The following is a 12,912-nucleotide window of genomic DNA, read 5'->3' on the forward strand; positions in this document are numbered from 1 at the left end:
AAAAATATATAATATTTATTAAGATTAATATTTTGTGTATTAAGGCATTAAAACTTAAGTAGGCCTACTGGATATCCATGAAAAAAATATAGCATATAGGCTACATATATAGAAATAGATATGATAGAGATCATTTTACTGACAATAAACAATAAATCACTTTAGTTTATCTATCTGAAGAACCCAGACGGTTTTCCAAACTGGACTATCACAACTAACAGTGACAGTCAAATCCTGTGAGAATCCCACCTGCGGACTTGGGAATGCAACTCTCCATCCAATGGAATGAGGCTATGGGCGTGTCCTCCTGCTGCCATCCATGCACAAGTTAAAACTGAGCTCGCTCTGAGTCCGTGGGAATGCCGCGCGAGCATCCTGGCGCGCGTGTGGGATCTCTGAACTTTCTGTGTTTGTCTCCTGTTCCCTCGTGGATGTAAACATAACAGCGGAAAACCCGGTCGACCACTATTTGGATATTTAAATTACTCAAGAACATCCTGTGGCTGTTCAGCATGGAACTTTACAGATTTCTCATTCTCTTGCTTTCACTGACAGGTAGTTCAGCGCGAGGAGTTGAAACACACGGATTGTCGTACGCGTACACGCCAGAACTCTCCGAGGACGCGATACTGGTGGCAAACAACGGCATACACGTGCCTTTCGGGAGATCTGTTTACATCGATCCCATCAACGACTTGGTCATTGAAGTTCAGCCTGGTGACAGGTGCAGTATTACCGTTCTGGATAATGATCCACTGTCTCAGAGACCGGGACATGTGTCTCCTAAAAAGTTCCCTTGTGAATTTGGTCCTAACGATGTGAGATACTCTCATTTCGGTTCTAGGAGCCCTGCGGGAGACAGGGTGAAGCTGCAACTCAGGTATGACACTCAGACTGAAACCATTATCATCCCCTTTATGCTGGAAGTTGAGGTTGTTTTCACACAATTAGAGATTGTTACTAAGAACATGCCTCTTATTGTTGATAAACTGAGTGGTACTAGTAATCCTATTGGCAGAAAGGTTTTAGACTTTACCTATGATAAAGACTCTGAACAATGTGAGGTAACATCGCTGGCTGCCAGCAGTGTTCTTCCTAGATATGGTAAAGTTGTTGATGAGAGCAAACTGGAGAAAATGATGGACTGTGACCTGTTTCTCAAATCAAATATCCGGTACGAGCACACGTCTTCCCACAAGTCACCTAATAAGGATTATATCCCAATGGTCGTGGAGCTACGGAGCAAAGAAAATAATTTACTGAAGCAAGAATTTTTCCATGTGATGATCCGAATAAAAGAGGGCGAAGAAAACACCCCCCCCAGACCGAGTTTTGTGGCTATGATGATGATGGAAGTTGATCAGTTTGTTATGACGGCTTTAACTCCTGATATGTTGGCTGCGGAGGACACGGAATCCAATCCTGATGGTCTCATTTTCAACATCACTTCTCCTCTGTCCTTTGAGGAGGGTTATATCGTGAGTACAGATGATAGGAATTTACCCATCACATCCTTTTATCAAAGGGATCTGAAAGATCTGAAAATAGCCTACAAACCTCCCTCTCTGGACTCCGATACAGAGAGGATCTTTCAAATAGAGTTTGAGGTTATAGACACAGATGGTGGCATTTCAGACCCTTTTGCTTTCATGATTGTTGTGAAGCCCATGAATACATTAGCGCCAGTAGTCATTAAGAATACCGGCCAGCTATTATATGAAGGCCAGTCTAGGTCTTTGTTTACTCAGAGCAATTTAGAAATTAGTGATGAAGACAATCTGGACAGTGTGAGGATAACGGTGGTTGATGGACTGCGTCATGGCCTCTTAACTGTTCTAGGCACCAGCAGGAAGTATTTTACCCCAGCTGACCTGGAGGTTGGCATCGTGGTCTACCAGCATGATGGTAGTGACACATACAGTGATAATATAATTTTCAGAATGGCAGATGGCAAGAATGAAGTTGAGTTTTTGTTCCCCATCACAATTGTACCCACAGACGATGAGCCGCCCATCATAAATGCGAACACTGGGCTTATTTTATTTAAAAATCAGATGGTGCCCATTTCGCAGCTTGTGCTCAGCGCAGCAGATATTGACTCTGAAGATTCCACTATTAAATTTACAATCGAGCCTCCCCATTCTGCTATTGGTGAGGTTGTGGTGAGGCAATCTGAAGCACCTGAGGACCCGTCATCCTGGAAATTTAATGCAGAAGATGGTGTGTATGAGAAAGTAGTGACACAGTGGCTACAGAAAGATATTACAGATGAGAAGCTCTTCTATAGGCATACAGGTCCACACATCACAGAGATGGTTACTGATCAGTTTGTTTTTAAAGTACAAGATGATGCTGATCCTCCGAACCAATCTGGTGAGAATTTTTTTATTATTAAAATTTTACCTATTGACGATATTCCACCTGTGCTGTTCCCTGGCACTACTTTGCAGATGACAGTACATGAGTACCAGCTGACTCATTTTAGCAAGAATGTTCTTCGTTACACTGACTTGGACTCTGAGGACCGGGACCTGAAATATATAATAACTCGACCACCAACTGACATGGATGAGAATAGTCCCATTAAATTTGGATCTGTTGTTTTAACGGACAGCTCAGATACTGACATAACAGAATTTACCCAAGCACAAATTAACCATCATAAGATTTCCTACAGTCCACCAGACCTTGAGCTCGGCATCATACCTCATGTGGTGCAGTTCCATTTCACAGTAGAGGACACCGCTGGAAATGGCGTTGATGGAGTTTTTACAATTTTTCTGCAGCCTGTAAACAACAAACCCCCACAGATAACAAACACTGGATTCACAGTCCTTGAGAGAGGGGTGCATGTCATCACGAATGCCGAACTTGACGCAAATGACCTTGACACTGACAGTAAGCTAATTTCATTCACACTAAGTAAAGCCCCACTACACGGCCATGTTGAACTTGTATTTACTGAATTAAAACAAGGGAGTAGTTTCAATTTGATGGATATCTCTGATGGCAGAGTATCTTATGTCCACAATGGAGATGAAATGACAAGTGACTCTTTTAAACTTGATGTTAGTGATGGTGTTCATGTTGTAACGATCACCGTGAAGGTAGTGGTAAAGCTTATTGATGATAAGGCACCAACACTCAGCCTCACAAAGGGCACCTTTGGCTCTCGCCTGGACGTGCTGGAAAATGGTGCCACAGAAATTACCGCTAATGTCATCCAGGGAAAAGATGAGGACACTGATGACTTGAGGTTGACGTTCATTGTGGAAGAAGCCCCTAAGTTTGGAGAAATTCTGGTGAGTGGAGTTTCCTCAAGCAGATTCACCCAAGCTGATATCATCAATGGTCTGGTTGTGTATGCTCACACCAGCGGTGAGATTGGTTTTACTTCGATAGAAGATTTTTTCAACCTGACCCTTTCTGACATGTCTGATGAGTGGAATGTAGGGGGTAACCGAGTAAATGGAGTCCGTGTTCACGTCACCATTCTCCCTGTAGATAACCAGACTCCAGAGGTCACAGTTGGCAATACCTTTAACGTCTTTGAGGGGGATAAAAACACAATCGGTAGGCATCAGATAAGAGTTGAGGATGCAGACACTCCAATTGAGGACATCCTGTGCACCATCATTGTTCAGCCCACATTAGGATATGTGGAGAACATCTCTCCAGCACCAGGCTCTGAAAAGTCAAGGTCAGGAATGGCAGTAAGTGCTTTTACCATCAGAGATGTGAATGAAGGTCATATTCATTATGTCCAAAGCATACATAAAGGAGTTGAGCCAGTGGAGGACAGGTTCACGTTCAGATGTTCAGATGGTGTGAATTTCTCAGAGAGGCAGTTCTTTCCCATTGTTATTATTCCCACCAACGATGAAAAACCGGAGATATTTATACGAGAGTTTGTCGTAATGGAGGGCATGAATGTTATCATTGACACACCGCTCTTGAATGGAGTTGATTCTGATGTTCCTGCAGAAGAGTTGACATTTATCATCACCAAACCCCCACATAATGGGTTCATCCTCAATCAGCTTGCTAGTGGCTCCATCCCAATCACCAACTTCACACTGGGACAAATCAAGGAAGCCTCTAGCATAATTTATGAACATGATGATTCTGAAACCACTGAAGACAAGTTTTATGTTCTTCTTACAGATGGGACACATTTAGTTGAAGGCACCATTATGATCATGATTATCCCTGTGGATGATGAAACTCCAAGGCTTGCCATTAACGATGGACTTGAAATCGATATTGGTGAGACAAAAGAGATAAATAGTAAAGTACTAAAGGCCACTGATCTGGACTCAGAGGATGATTTCCTTACTTTCATTGTTCGCTACGGCCCCAGTCAGGGCTTCCTTCACAGAAAATCAGGATATGTGGAGAAAAGATCTGCAGAATCTCTGGAGAACATAACAGTTGGCATGAATTTTACACAAAACGAGGTGAACAAAGGTCTAATTTTGTACACTCACAATGGACAGGAAGGCATTCGTGACCTTGTAAAGTTTGACGTAACAGATGGCATCAATCCTCTAATTGACAGATATTTCTATATTACCGTGGGCAGCATTGACATGGTGTTTCCTGATGTCATCAGTAAGGGGGTGTCTCTTAAAGAAGGTGGCAAAGTGACGCTCACTACGAACCTCCTTAGCACTAGCGATCTCAACAGCCCTGATGAGAACTTAGTCTTCACAATCACAAGAGCCCCAGTGAGAGGGCATTTGGAAAGCACAGATACACCAGGTATGCCTATTGTGTCTTTTACCCAGTTACAGCTGGCCGGGAGCAAGATCTACTACATCCATACTGCCGATGATGAAGTCAAGATGGACAGCTTTGAGTTTGAGGTGACCGATGGCTACAACCCTGTGTTCCGCACATTCCGTGTTTCAGTTGTTGATGTTGACAATAAAAAGCCAGTACTGACCATTCATGACCTTCTAGTGACTGAGGGACAGAACAAACTCATTACGCCCTTTGAGTTGACCGTTGAGGACCAAGACACAGCCGAGCACCTACTGAAGTTTACAGTCACCCAACTGCCCATTCATGGCAAACTGCTCTTCAACAACAGCCGACAAGTGACTTTGTTCACAAAGCAGGACCTAAATGAGAATATGATCAGCTATAAGCATGATGGCACTGAGTCGGACAAGGACAGTTTTTCTTTTACAGTCACTGATGGAACCCATTCAGATTTTTTTGTATTCCCTGATACCATTTTTGAGACACAAAGGCCTCAGACCATGAAGATCACCATTGTGTCTGTGGACAACGGTGTGCCTCAGATAGTGGTTAATAAAGGTGCACCGACTTTAAAGGTCTTGTCTGCAGGTCACTTCGGTTATCAAATCACAAGCAAAGTCCTGAAGGCAGTGGACAGAGACAGTAGCCCGGATGCTTTGGTTTTTCACGTTACCGCACAGCCAGAGCATGGCTACCTGATTAACCTGGACAGAGGGAATGACTCCATCAACACCTTCACACAAGGTAATATATATCATCAGAACAGAAATGTTCTTATCACCATTGATTGCATTGTGTGAAACGTTATTGCTTTTACACTCAGTGTGCTAGAACTGTGCAATGCATTTAAAGATACATGTAAGAATTTTCTTCAAATGCTATGTACATGTTCAGGACAGGTTCTCTGCTCTTATTAATGCTTGAAATAATGTAGTTCCATCTTGAAACAGACACTTTGCCCTTTGCCAATAGTACAGGCTGTAAGATGTGTCTGTCTCTTAGCCTTCGGCTTAAATTCTTGATGAGACAACTAGAGCGTTCACACATCTCCTTTCAATTATTAAGTTCTCATACTTTTGCCTTCTAACGTCCCTGTAGTGACTGCCTATTGTTTGAAAAAAGAGTTACTGGTTGGAGGCAAACCACATTTTAAATAGAGTTAAAAGTGAAGTATGTAATTTCTGTGCCGCTAGCCATAACAAACTATGGCAAGGGGTTTGCAAACTTATTAACCCAACTGTTAATAAGTTTGCAAACCCCTTGCCATATTATCTGTAACAAGTTTAGCTTTTTTTAAGGGAAAAAAACACAAAAAAACAAAACATATATGAGGCTTTTCAATTTTAAAAACATCCTTTTGCACATCCTTGTAGTGCCTTTTAGCCAGAATAATAATTTTGTGTGTGTGTGTCAAGTGAGAAGATGCGAAATCCATGTCAGACTAACTTAGTCTGAAATGTGTCCCAGACGTTGGAAGAGGGCATAAGTGCGAAAACGAGAGGGAGAGACCTGGCAAACCTGACTTGACCTTATCAATACGAGCAGTGAAGCAGAAGGGACAATCACTTCTCTTTATTTACTTTGCCCTTTCCCCATATTCTTCTACCACTTGCTCTTTGGCATTCGCTAAATATTTCACAATGAGAGTGTGTGCTGGTGATGAAAGTAGACATTTTATTTTCAATATGAAAAGCGGTTTCATCCATGCATAAGGAATCATGGGTTTACATTTTTATGAGGCTTCTTCCTCTAATATAAATAATTTAAAGTAGTGGGTCAGAGCAAAAGGAACAGAGAGCCATGTTGTTCATGGTACACTGTAACTTAACCACTGTGTATCAGTGCAGATGTGGTTAAGGGGTCTAATTTGGTAGATGAGGCAGACCAGATGTAAGGAAGTCTTAAGCTGGAATCCTGTGTTTAAAATTCTTGTTCTCACCTGTCATTATGTAACAGCTTGTCACCTGTTTTGCTGATTGTTTTGTGACTTCCTCTCGGCTGCTTTGGTGAAAATCCTCACCTGGATTTATGAAAACTTAAAAAGCCTTTTATCTCAGATGTGTTTTGCAAAACAAAGAATGCCTTTTGCATTAAAATGAAGATATTTGTAAGTTGAGCGGCTTATAGAATAATTTGATCTTTGAGCATTTCACTCCAGGGTCTGAAGATCATAAAATATGAGGGTTTTTATAGATTGTTTTGATCTATTTTCTTCTAAATGAATAATACATTACATTTGTGAGGTTTAATCTTACAGTTTTGTGTTTTTCTGTGTTTTCAGCTGACATGGATGATCTTAAGATCTGCTATATCCTGAAGGATGAGAAAAATGCCACCAGTGACCTCTTTAGTTTCACCGTGGAGGACAATGGTAAGTCCTTAAAAATCGGCATTAGAAAATAAATGCACCAGTTTTTTAGGCTTTTTAATGATTTAATTATGCATTTAGAATTATTAATTAACGCATTTAGCCATATAAAGTGAGGAATGATTCTGCACTAATTATTTGAATTCATAAATGATATAATGTGCTCTGATTTTAGGTGTCATTGCATACGGAATAGCTTAGATGATTAATTGTGAATGTTTAGACCCGAGAGGCATATATTCAGATACGTAGCATTCAAATAGATTTTTTCTTTCCATGGTAGATGAACTGTCTGTGTGCAGCTTATTACATGCTGTGCTACCTTTGACTGGTGAAAAAAAGAAAATATTAAAATGAGTTTTTAGTACATCAAAGAAAAACTTAAAAGTGAGTGTGGGTTAGAATGACCCTAGGAACATATTTCAACAGGGTAGGATTAAATCTGGTGAGGCATAGGTAATCATGTATAAATTAGGTTGGATGTGACGATCCTGTTACTGGATTCGCTTACAGCTAAAGACCTTGTTGCGGATACTGATGATTTGTGTTTTAGTTGGAAAGCCAAATATGTGATATGCACTTTACAAAGCACACTATAGGAGTGACACGTTGAGCGTCTTTGTCAATGCCTCAGTAGGGCGCATCATGGATTGAAGGGTCTGCATACACACAACACAAAGGGCCGTTGGGTGCACTAGAGGCAAGATGACACATAATTAGAGCTTGTAGCCGGGATTTTAAGCCACACACCCCTTGTCTAGCTTACAATTACTTTAAGTATTAGAGGGTCTCTGGCATTGAAAAGAGTTGGGAAAATACAAGCTCTATAGAAAAACAGCTGGAGAACTGCATTATAAAGGCTTCATGTCTCTCTCATGCTCACAATCACCAGTTGTGTCATGAAATAATCTGTTGCGGCAACGATAATAATTAAAGCCTGCTTAGCATCTTCAAGTCAAGAGGCATTAACTGGTTGAAAGGATCGGTACATGGCTGCATTTTGTCTTTTTAGTCAGGATGTTAAATAGGGCTGTAACGATACACTCGTGTCACGATTCGATACAAATCGCAATGCTGAAGTCACGATACAAATTATCACGATATTTTAATCCAAAAAAAGAAGAGTTTTTTTGTTATTATTATTATTATTACTTTGTTATGATTAATATATTATTTTAATATAATCATGGACCCACAAATATCCTTCATTGCATTATTTTAAATTATATTCAACATTATATATAGTTGTTTAATGTAGTAATGCCACTGACACTCCATAAACTAACATTTTTTCCTCACGCAATACTCACGCTCAATGCATTCATTCATTGGATCTCTTACACAGACTCTCCCGGTGCTCGCCATGTCCCGCCTCTCCCGCTATTAATGCACAATCATATAAGAATAAACCATCTAAAATGCTTGGAATAATCATACTACTAAGTCTAAATGTGTTATGGTGATTTAAATGATGTTTGCACTTTCACTTTGAGGGGTGCCGTTCCAGCGCATGTGCTTCAGATGATCAGTGCAATCAATCACAGTTCTAATCGCAAGAAAGCTTATCAAAATTACTATTCCCAAACTGTAAATGGTTAGTTTCAAACATTTAAATTCTGCATTTACTCATTCACATGTTGTTTTCACGCGTCACATAAGAAGACTTGGATTTGGATTAGACCACTCGATTGATTATTTTACGATGCCTTTATGACAGTTTTGGATCTTTTAAGTTTTAGAGGAATGGACTTTAAATTGAGGGACATAAATGTGTTTGGAAGTTGAACGAAAATCTTATAGGTTTGAAACTACATGAGGGCGAGTAGCCTACATGATGACAGAATTACAATTTTTGGGTGATTTATACCTTATAAATACACTAAGCTGAGCCTTGGATAAAACTAAATCTATATCCAAATCATATCGTTTACATCAACGATACATATCGTCACATTTTTATATCACGATATCTAGATACAATGATATATCGTTACTGTCACCACCACGTCATCACCTTATAATGGATTGTCTGCACATGTGCTCGTTTGTCCCTAATTAGTTTACCTTCTACACCTGTCTAGTTAGTTTTCTTCTGTGTATTTATAGTCCCTGTTCTGTTCAGTCCTTTGTCGGTTCTCATTTATGGTTATGCTTCACGTGGTTGTGTCTGTTCTGTCTGCATTTGTTAAATAAACCTTATTATTAACCTCATCATCGTCTGTTACCTTCAACAACCACCACCAGCCGTTACAGTTACACAATGTTAATCGATTATCAGTTTTAATCGAATTAATTGCTTGGTGTGCTGATTAATTGTATGTTTATTATATTTTATAAAACTTTTATAGATATTAAAAAAAAAAATATATATATATATATATATATATATACAGTGCAATGCATAAGTGAATACACCCATGCTAAAGTTGACTAAAAAGAGGAATAAAAAATCATATTTTGGAAATTGAACTTAATGCCTTAATTTAAAAAAATTAGGAAAAATCCAACCTTTTAGGACACCAATTTTCTTTGTGAATGAATAATGTATCGTAAATAAATAAATGTTCTTCCTTAAAATACATGGTGCATAAGTGTGTACACCCCTATGTTAAATTCCCATAGAGGCAGGCAGATTTTTATTTTTAAGTATTTTTTTAAAATTAATTTTTAGGATACTATGCATCCTGATAAAGTTCCCTTGGCCTTTGGAATTAAAATAGCCCCACATCATCACATAGCCTTCACCATACCTAGAGATTGGCATGGGGTACTTTCCATAAGATCATCTCTCAATGCAAATCAAACTAGCTTTTAGGCTAACTGAAATAAAACCATGCCAATATGTTTGTTTGTTTTTTTTTTTTTTTTAAATCACAAAATCAGTTGACAGGCCCAGTTTTTAGAATTGTTTTGGTTTGTTTCAATTTGTTCCTTTAAGTTAACCCCCCATTTTGGGAGTGGTTGTCATTTGTCCTACTGTCAGTCATCTCTCAATTCAGGAAAGACTGAGAAGTAGGAACTCTTTGGTATGCAGCTGTGTTGGTGTCTGACCCCTGAGCCCAGTGGGTCATTACCGGTTTTGTTTCTGTGTATTCCTGCGGGATAGTTTCACTCCATTGGTGGCGGAGGCATTTATTTTATAGGAAAGATCCCAAGCAGTATGCATCTATTTTTACAGATGTAGTGTGCAAACACAAAAGTGCTCAGTTTAGCTGTTTTTATCATGAGGTGCCTCAAGGTTTTCTCCTAGGACCCTTTTTTCTACATTTGTGCAGTAATATACAGCTTCAGCTTGAAATTCAGTGATACAAACACTCTGCCACATTATGCCTGAAAAAGCTGGCCTAATTAGACTATCTTAGATTGTGCTTGTCCAAAGAGCCCAACAACCACAGCAAACATCATAAACCCCATTTTATGTCCAATTTGTGTTAAACAGCTGCATTTATATAATGTCCTCTGTTAGATTACGACTTGCATATTTGGTACAAGTAGTATTCCAGAGGGGTTTAATTAATTGTTTTGTTTTTCAAAACGTTCTTTCCTTGCATACCCTATAATGATGATGAACCTGCATGTTTTCCACATGCAGTTTAGAGGATCTTTTTTAAGTTTGAGTTTAAAAAAGATTGTGGCCTTCCAAAGATATTTCTGGATGCACTTTTTGTGCTATGTAAACTGTCCATCAGAGTTTGGCCTAGATCATCTAGTTTTTGTTTATCTTTGCCTCCGCGTCTTTTGCTCTGTACCAAAACCTTGTGAGCTGCCTCTGGAGACAACATTGTAAGGCATCAAAGGTGTGCTCCAAAAGTGAAAGCTGTTCCAAGATGTTGGCAACTTCATTATTCTGTCTCCTAAAGCCCTGTTCAAATTCACGGAGGCCGGCGAGTTGCTGGGCTGTTGGTTTCTGTTTGGTCTCTGAAATCACCAACTTTGAATGATATCTGGTTGTTCTGTTGTTGCAAATAGTTGTCATTAATGTGCCTAAAGAAACTTAGTTTTAGCCAAATTTATTGCATGTATCCCTTACTGAAAAGGTAATCCAATAAAGTAAGTTCAGTGAAAAAAATTAGTAAAAGGTGGACAAGGCAATTAATAAATTAACTTTAATTCAATACTGAAACCGTATTGACAAACATTATATTTGTTTGTGCTATGTATTTTTATACCTAAAGAGTTGCGCTGTTAGCTTAGCAACATGCTAACTGCACACTCTATCGCTGAATCCGAAATCTGCTGTACGCTCATTCACCATCGCCGACTTTACTCCACTAATATTGTTTGCTTAAAGTAGTGAATAAAAACAAGCGAGCGCTGCACCAGAAGTGCTGTGGACGCCATCTTCTGGAGAGACACGGGAGTTAATTTGCCGCTCAGTGAATGGGTATTCTCTAGCTGCTAGCCAATGAGCTTGCATCGGTTGTACACTCGTTATTGAGGTGCATTATGGGATTGAATGAGTGCCCGCGATAATGGCCACTATGGTTTCAGACACCATTACAAACGGCTGTATCCTCAGATAGTGCACTATAAGGGTATGGGAGGCGATTTCGGACATATTTAAGATGTTCTGCCTTCTGTTTTGTCAGTGATGCAGCTCATTAGGTTTTAGAACAGAGCTAATAGGTGTTTAAACTGTTTTTAGTCACGTAAACACCCACTGACTGACACTAATAAATGCAGTTCTCCATTTAAATGATTTTGCAACTTGTGGCCCCCAAACTTAACGGTTAAAAGAGGACAGATTTATCAGTTACCCTTCCTTTGCAAAAGGTCATGACAGATAACACTCATTCTGAATCCTCTACCCCTCTCCCTGCAATCATGGCTCTGAGGCACAGATAGATATATGACAGGAACGACTGCAGGGACACACAGAGGCCACAAAGAACAGAGGAAAGCGTTACGTGACGCATCATAGCTCTGGGATGTTTGGTTTTTTGCTGTTGGGCTGAGGGAATTATTTTTCAAAAATTTTTGATGTGAACTTACAGCAGTGTTCACTCTAAAGCAAAAATGCCATTATGTACTCAATTGTTTTTTTTTTTTGGATCATTAAAAAGAAAGCTTGGTATATTTTCAACAGACCTGACCATCAACATCTGGTTGAGAAACAAGACGGTGCCTAATTTATGCCATTGTAAACCATTTTTCTGAAAAGCAGATTTGCAGACTGTTTAGGTTGTTCCTAAAGCTCTGTTGTGTCTGGGTTTTAAAAAAAACTCATTGCTGGCTCTGTTTCTTGTTGTGCACATTGTATTATGGAGATTTTTGCTGGGGATTTGTTGAACATGGTCCAGTTCGCTGTATGAACAATAAAGAACAATATTTTTTTAGCGTGGATGCAGATAACCATATGTTTGAGCTGTTTATTTTTTCTCCCATATCAAATTAACCAGAGATAATGTTAAAATGGGATGTTTTTGTAGCTTTGTTTCTCATTGTTGTCTAGACATAAGATTGTGGATTCACATGTGGATTGGCAAGAGCTAGCACTGAATGTTCTGGTGTTCTGTTTGTTTTTTTGGGGGTAGTGCAAGTATTTAGGGTCAGTTCAGATGTGGATTTCTGGTTTAACCTTAGACCTGCATGGCTGATTGATTCAATGACAAGACCACACCTGCAGGTATTCCTGCTTAAACATTTTGAAGTGCTGTTGATCGAGTAGACAGGTGTCAGACCAATGTCAGACCAAAAGTCTGCTGTTTTTCAAACAACGTTCTTCTGAATAAGGAGGTCGTTGGCGAAGACAGATGGACAGAAGGGATTACTTGAGGGGA

The 12,912-nt window shown here is 39.5% G+C and overlaps 1 protein-coding gene across 1 annotated transcript in view; it reads left to right on the forward strand.

Annotated features, from left to right (window-relative positions):
* Positions 1-512: 512 nt before the first annotated feature.
* The window catches only part of frem2a (FRAS1 related extracellular matrix 2a), a gene marked incomplete at its 5' end in the record, with an annotated part of 62,407 nt that continues 50,007 nt past the window's right edge, over positions 513-12,912 (forward strand). Inside the window, 2 exons of the mRNA XM_084105308.1 lie at positions 513-5,508; positions 7,046-7,135. Coding sequence (XP_083961434.1) covers positions 513-5,508; positions 7,046-7,135 — 5,086 coding nt within the window. The remainder of the gene's footprint in view (positions 5,509-7,045; positions 7,136-12,912) is intronic.

The sequence above is a fragment of the Abramis brama genome, assembly GCF_963993115.1.
Source record: "Abramis brama genome assembly, chromosome: 25".
NCBI lineage: Eukaryota > Metazoa > Chordata > Actinopteri > Cypriniformes > Leuciscidae > Abramis > Abramis brama.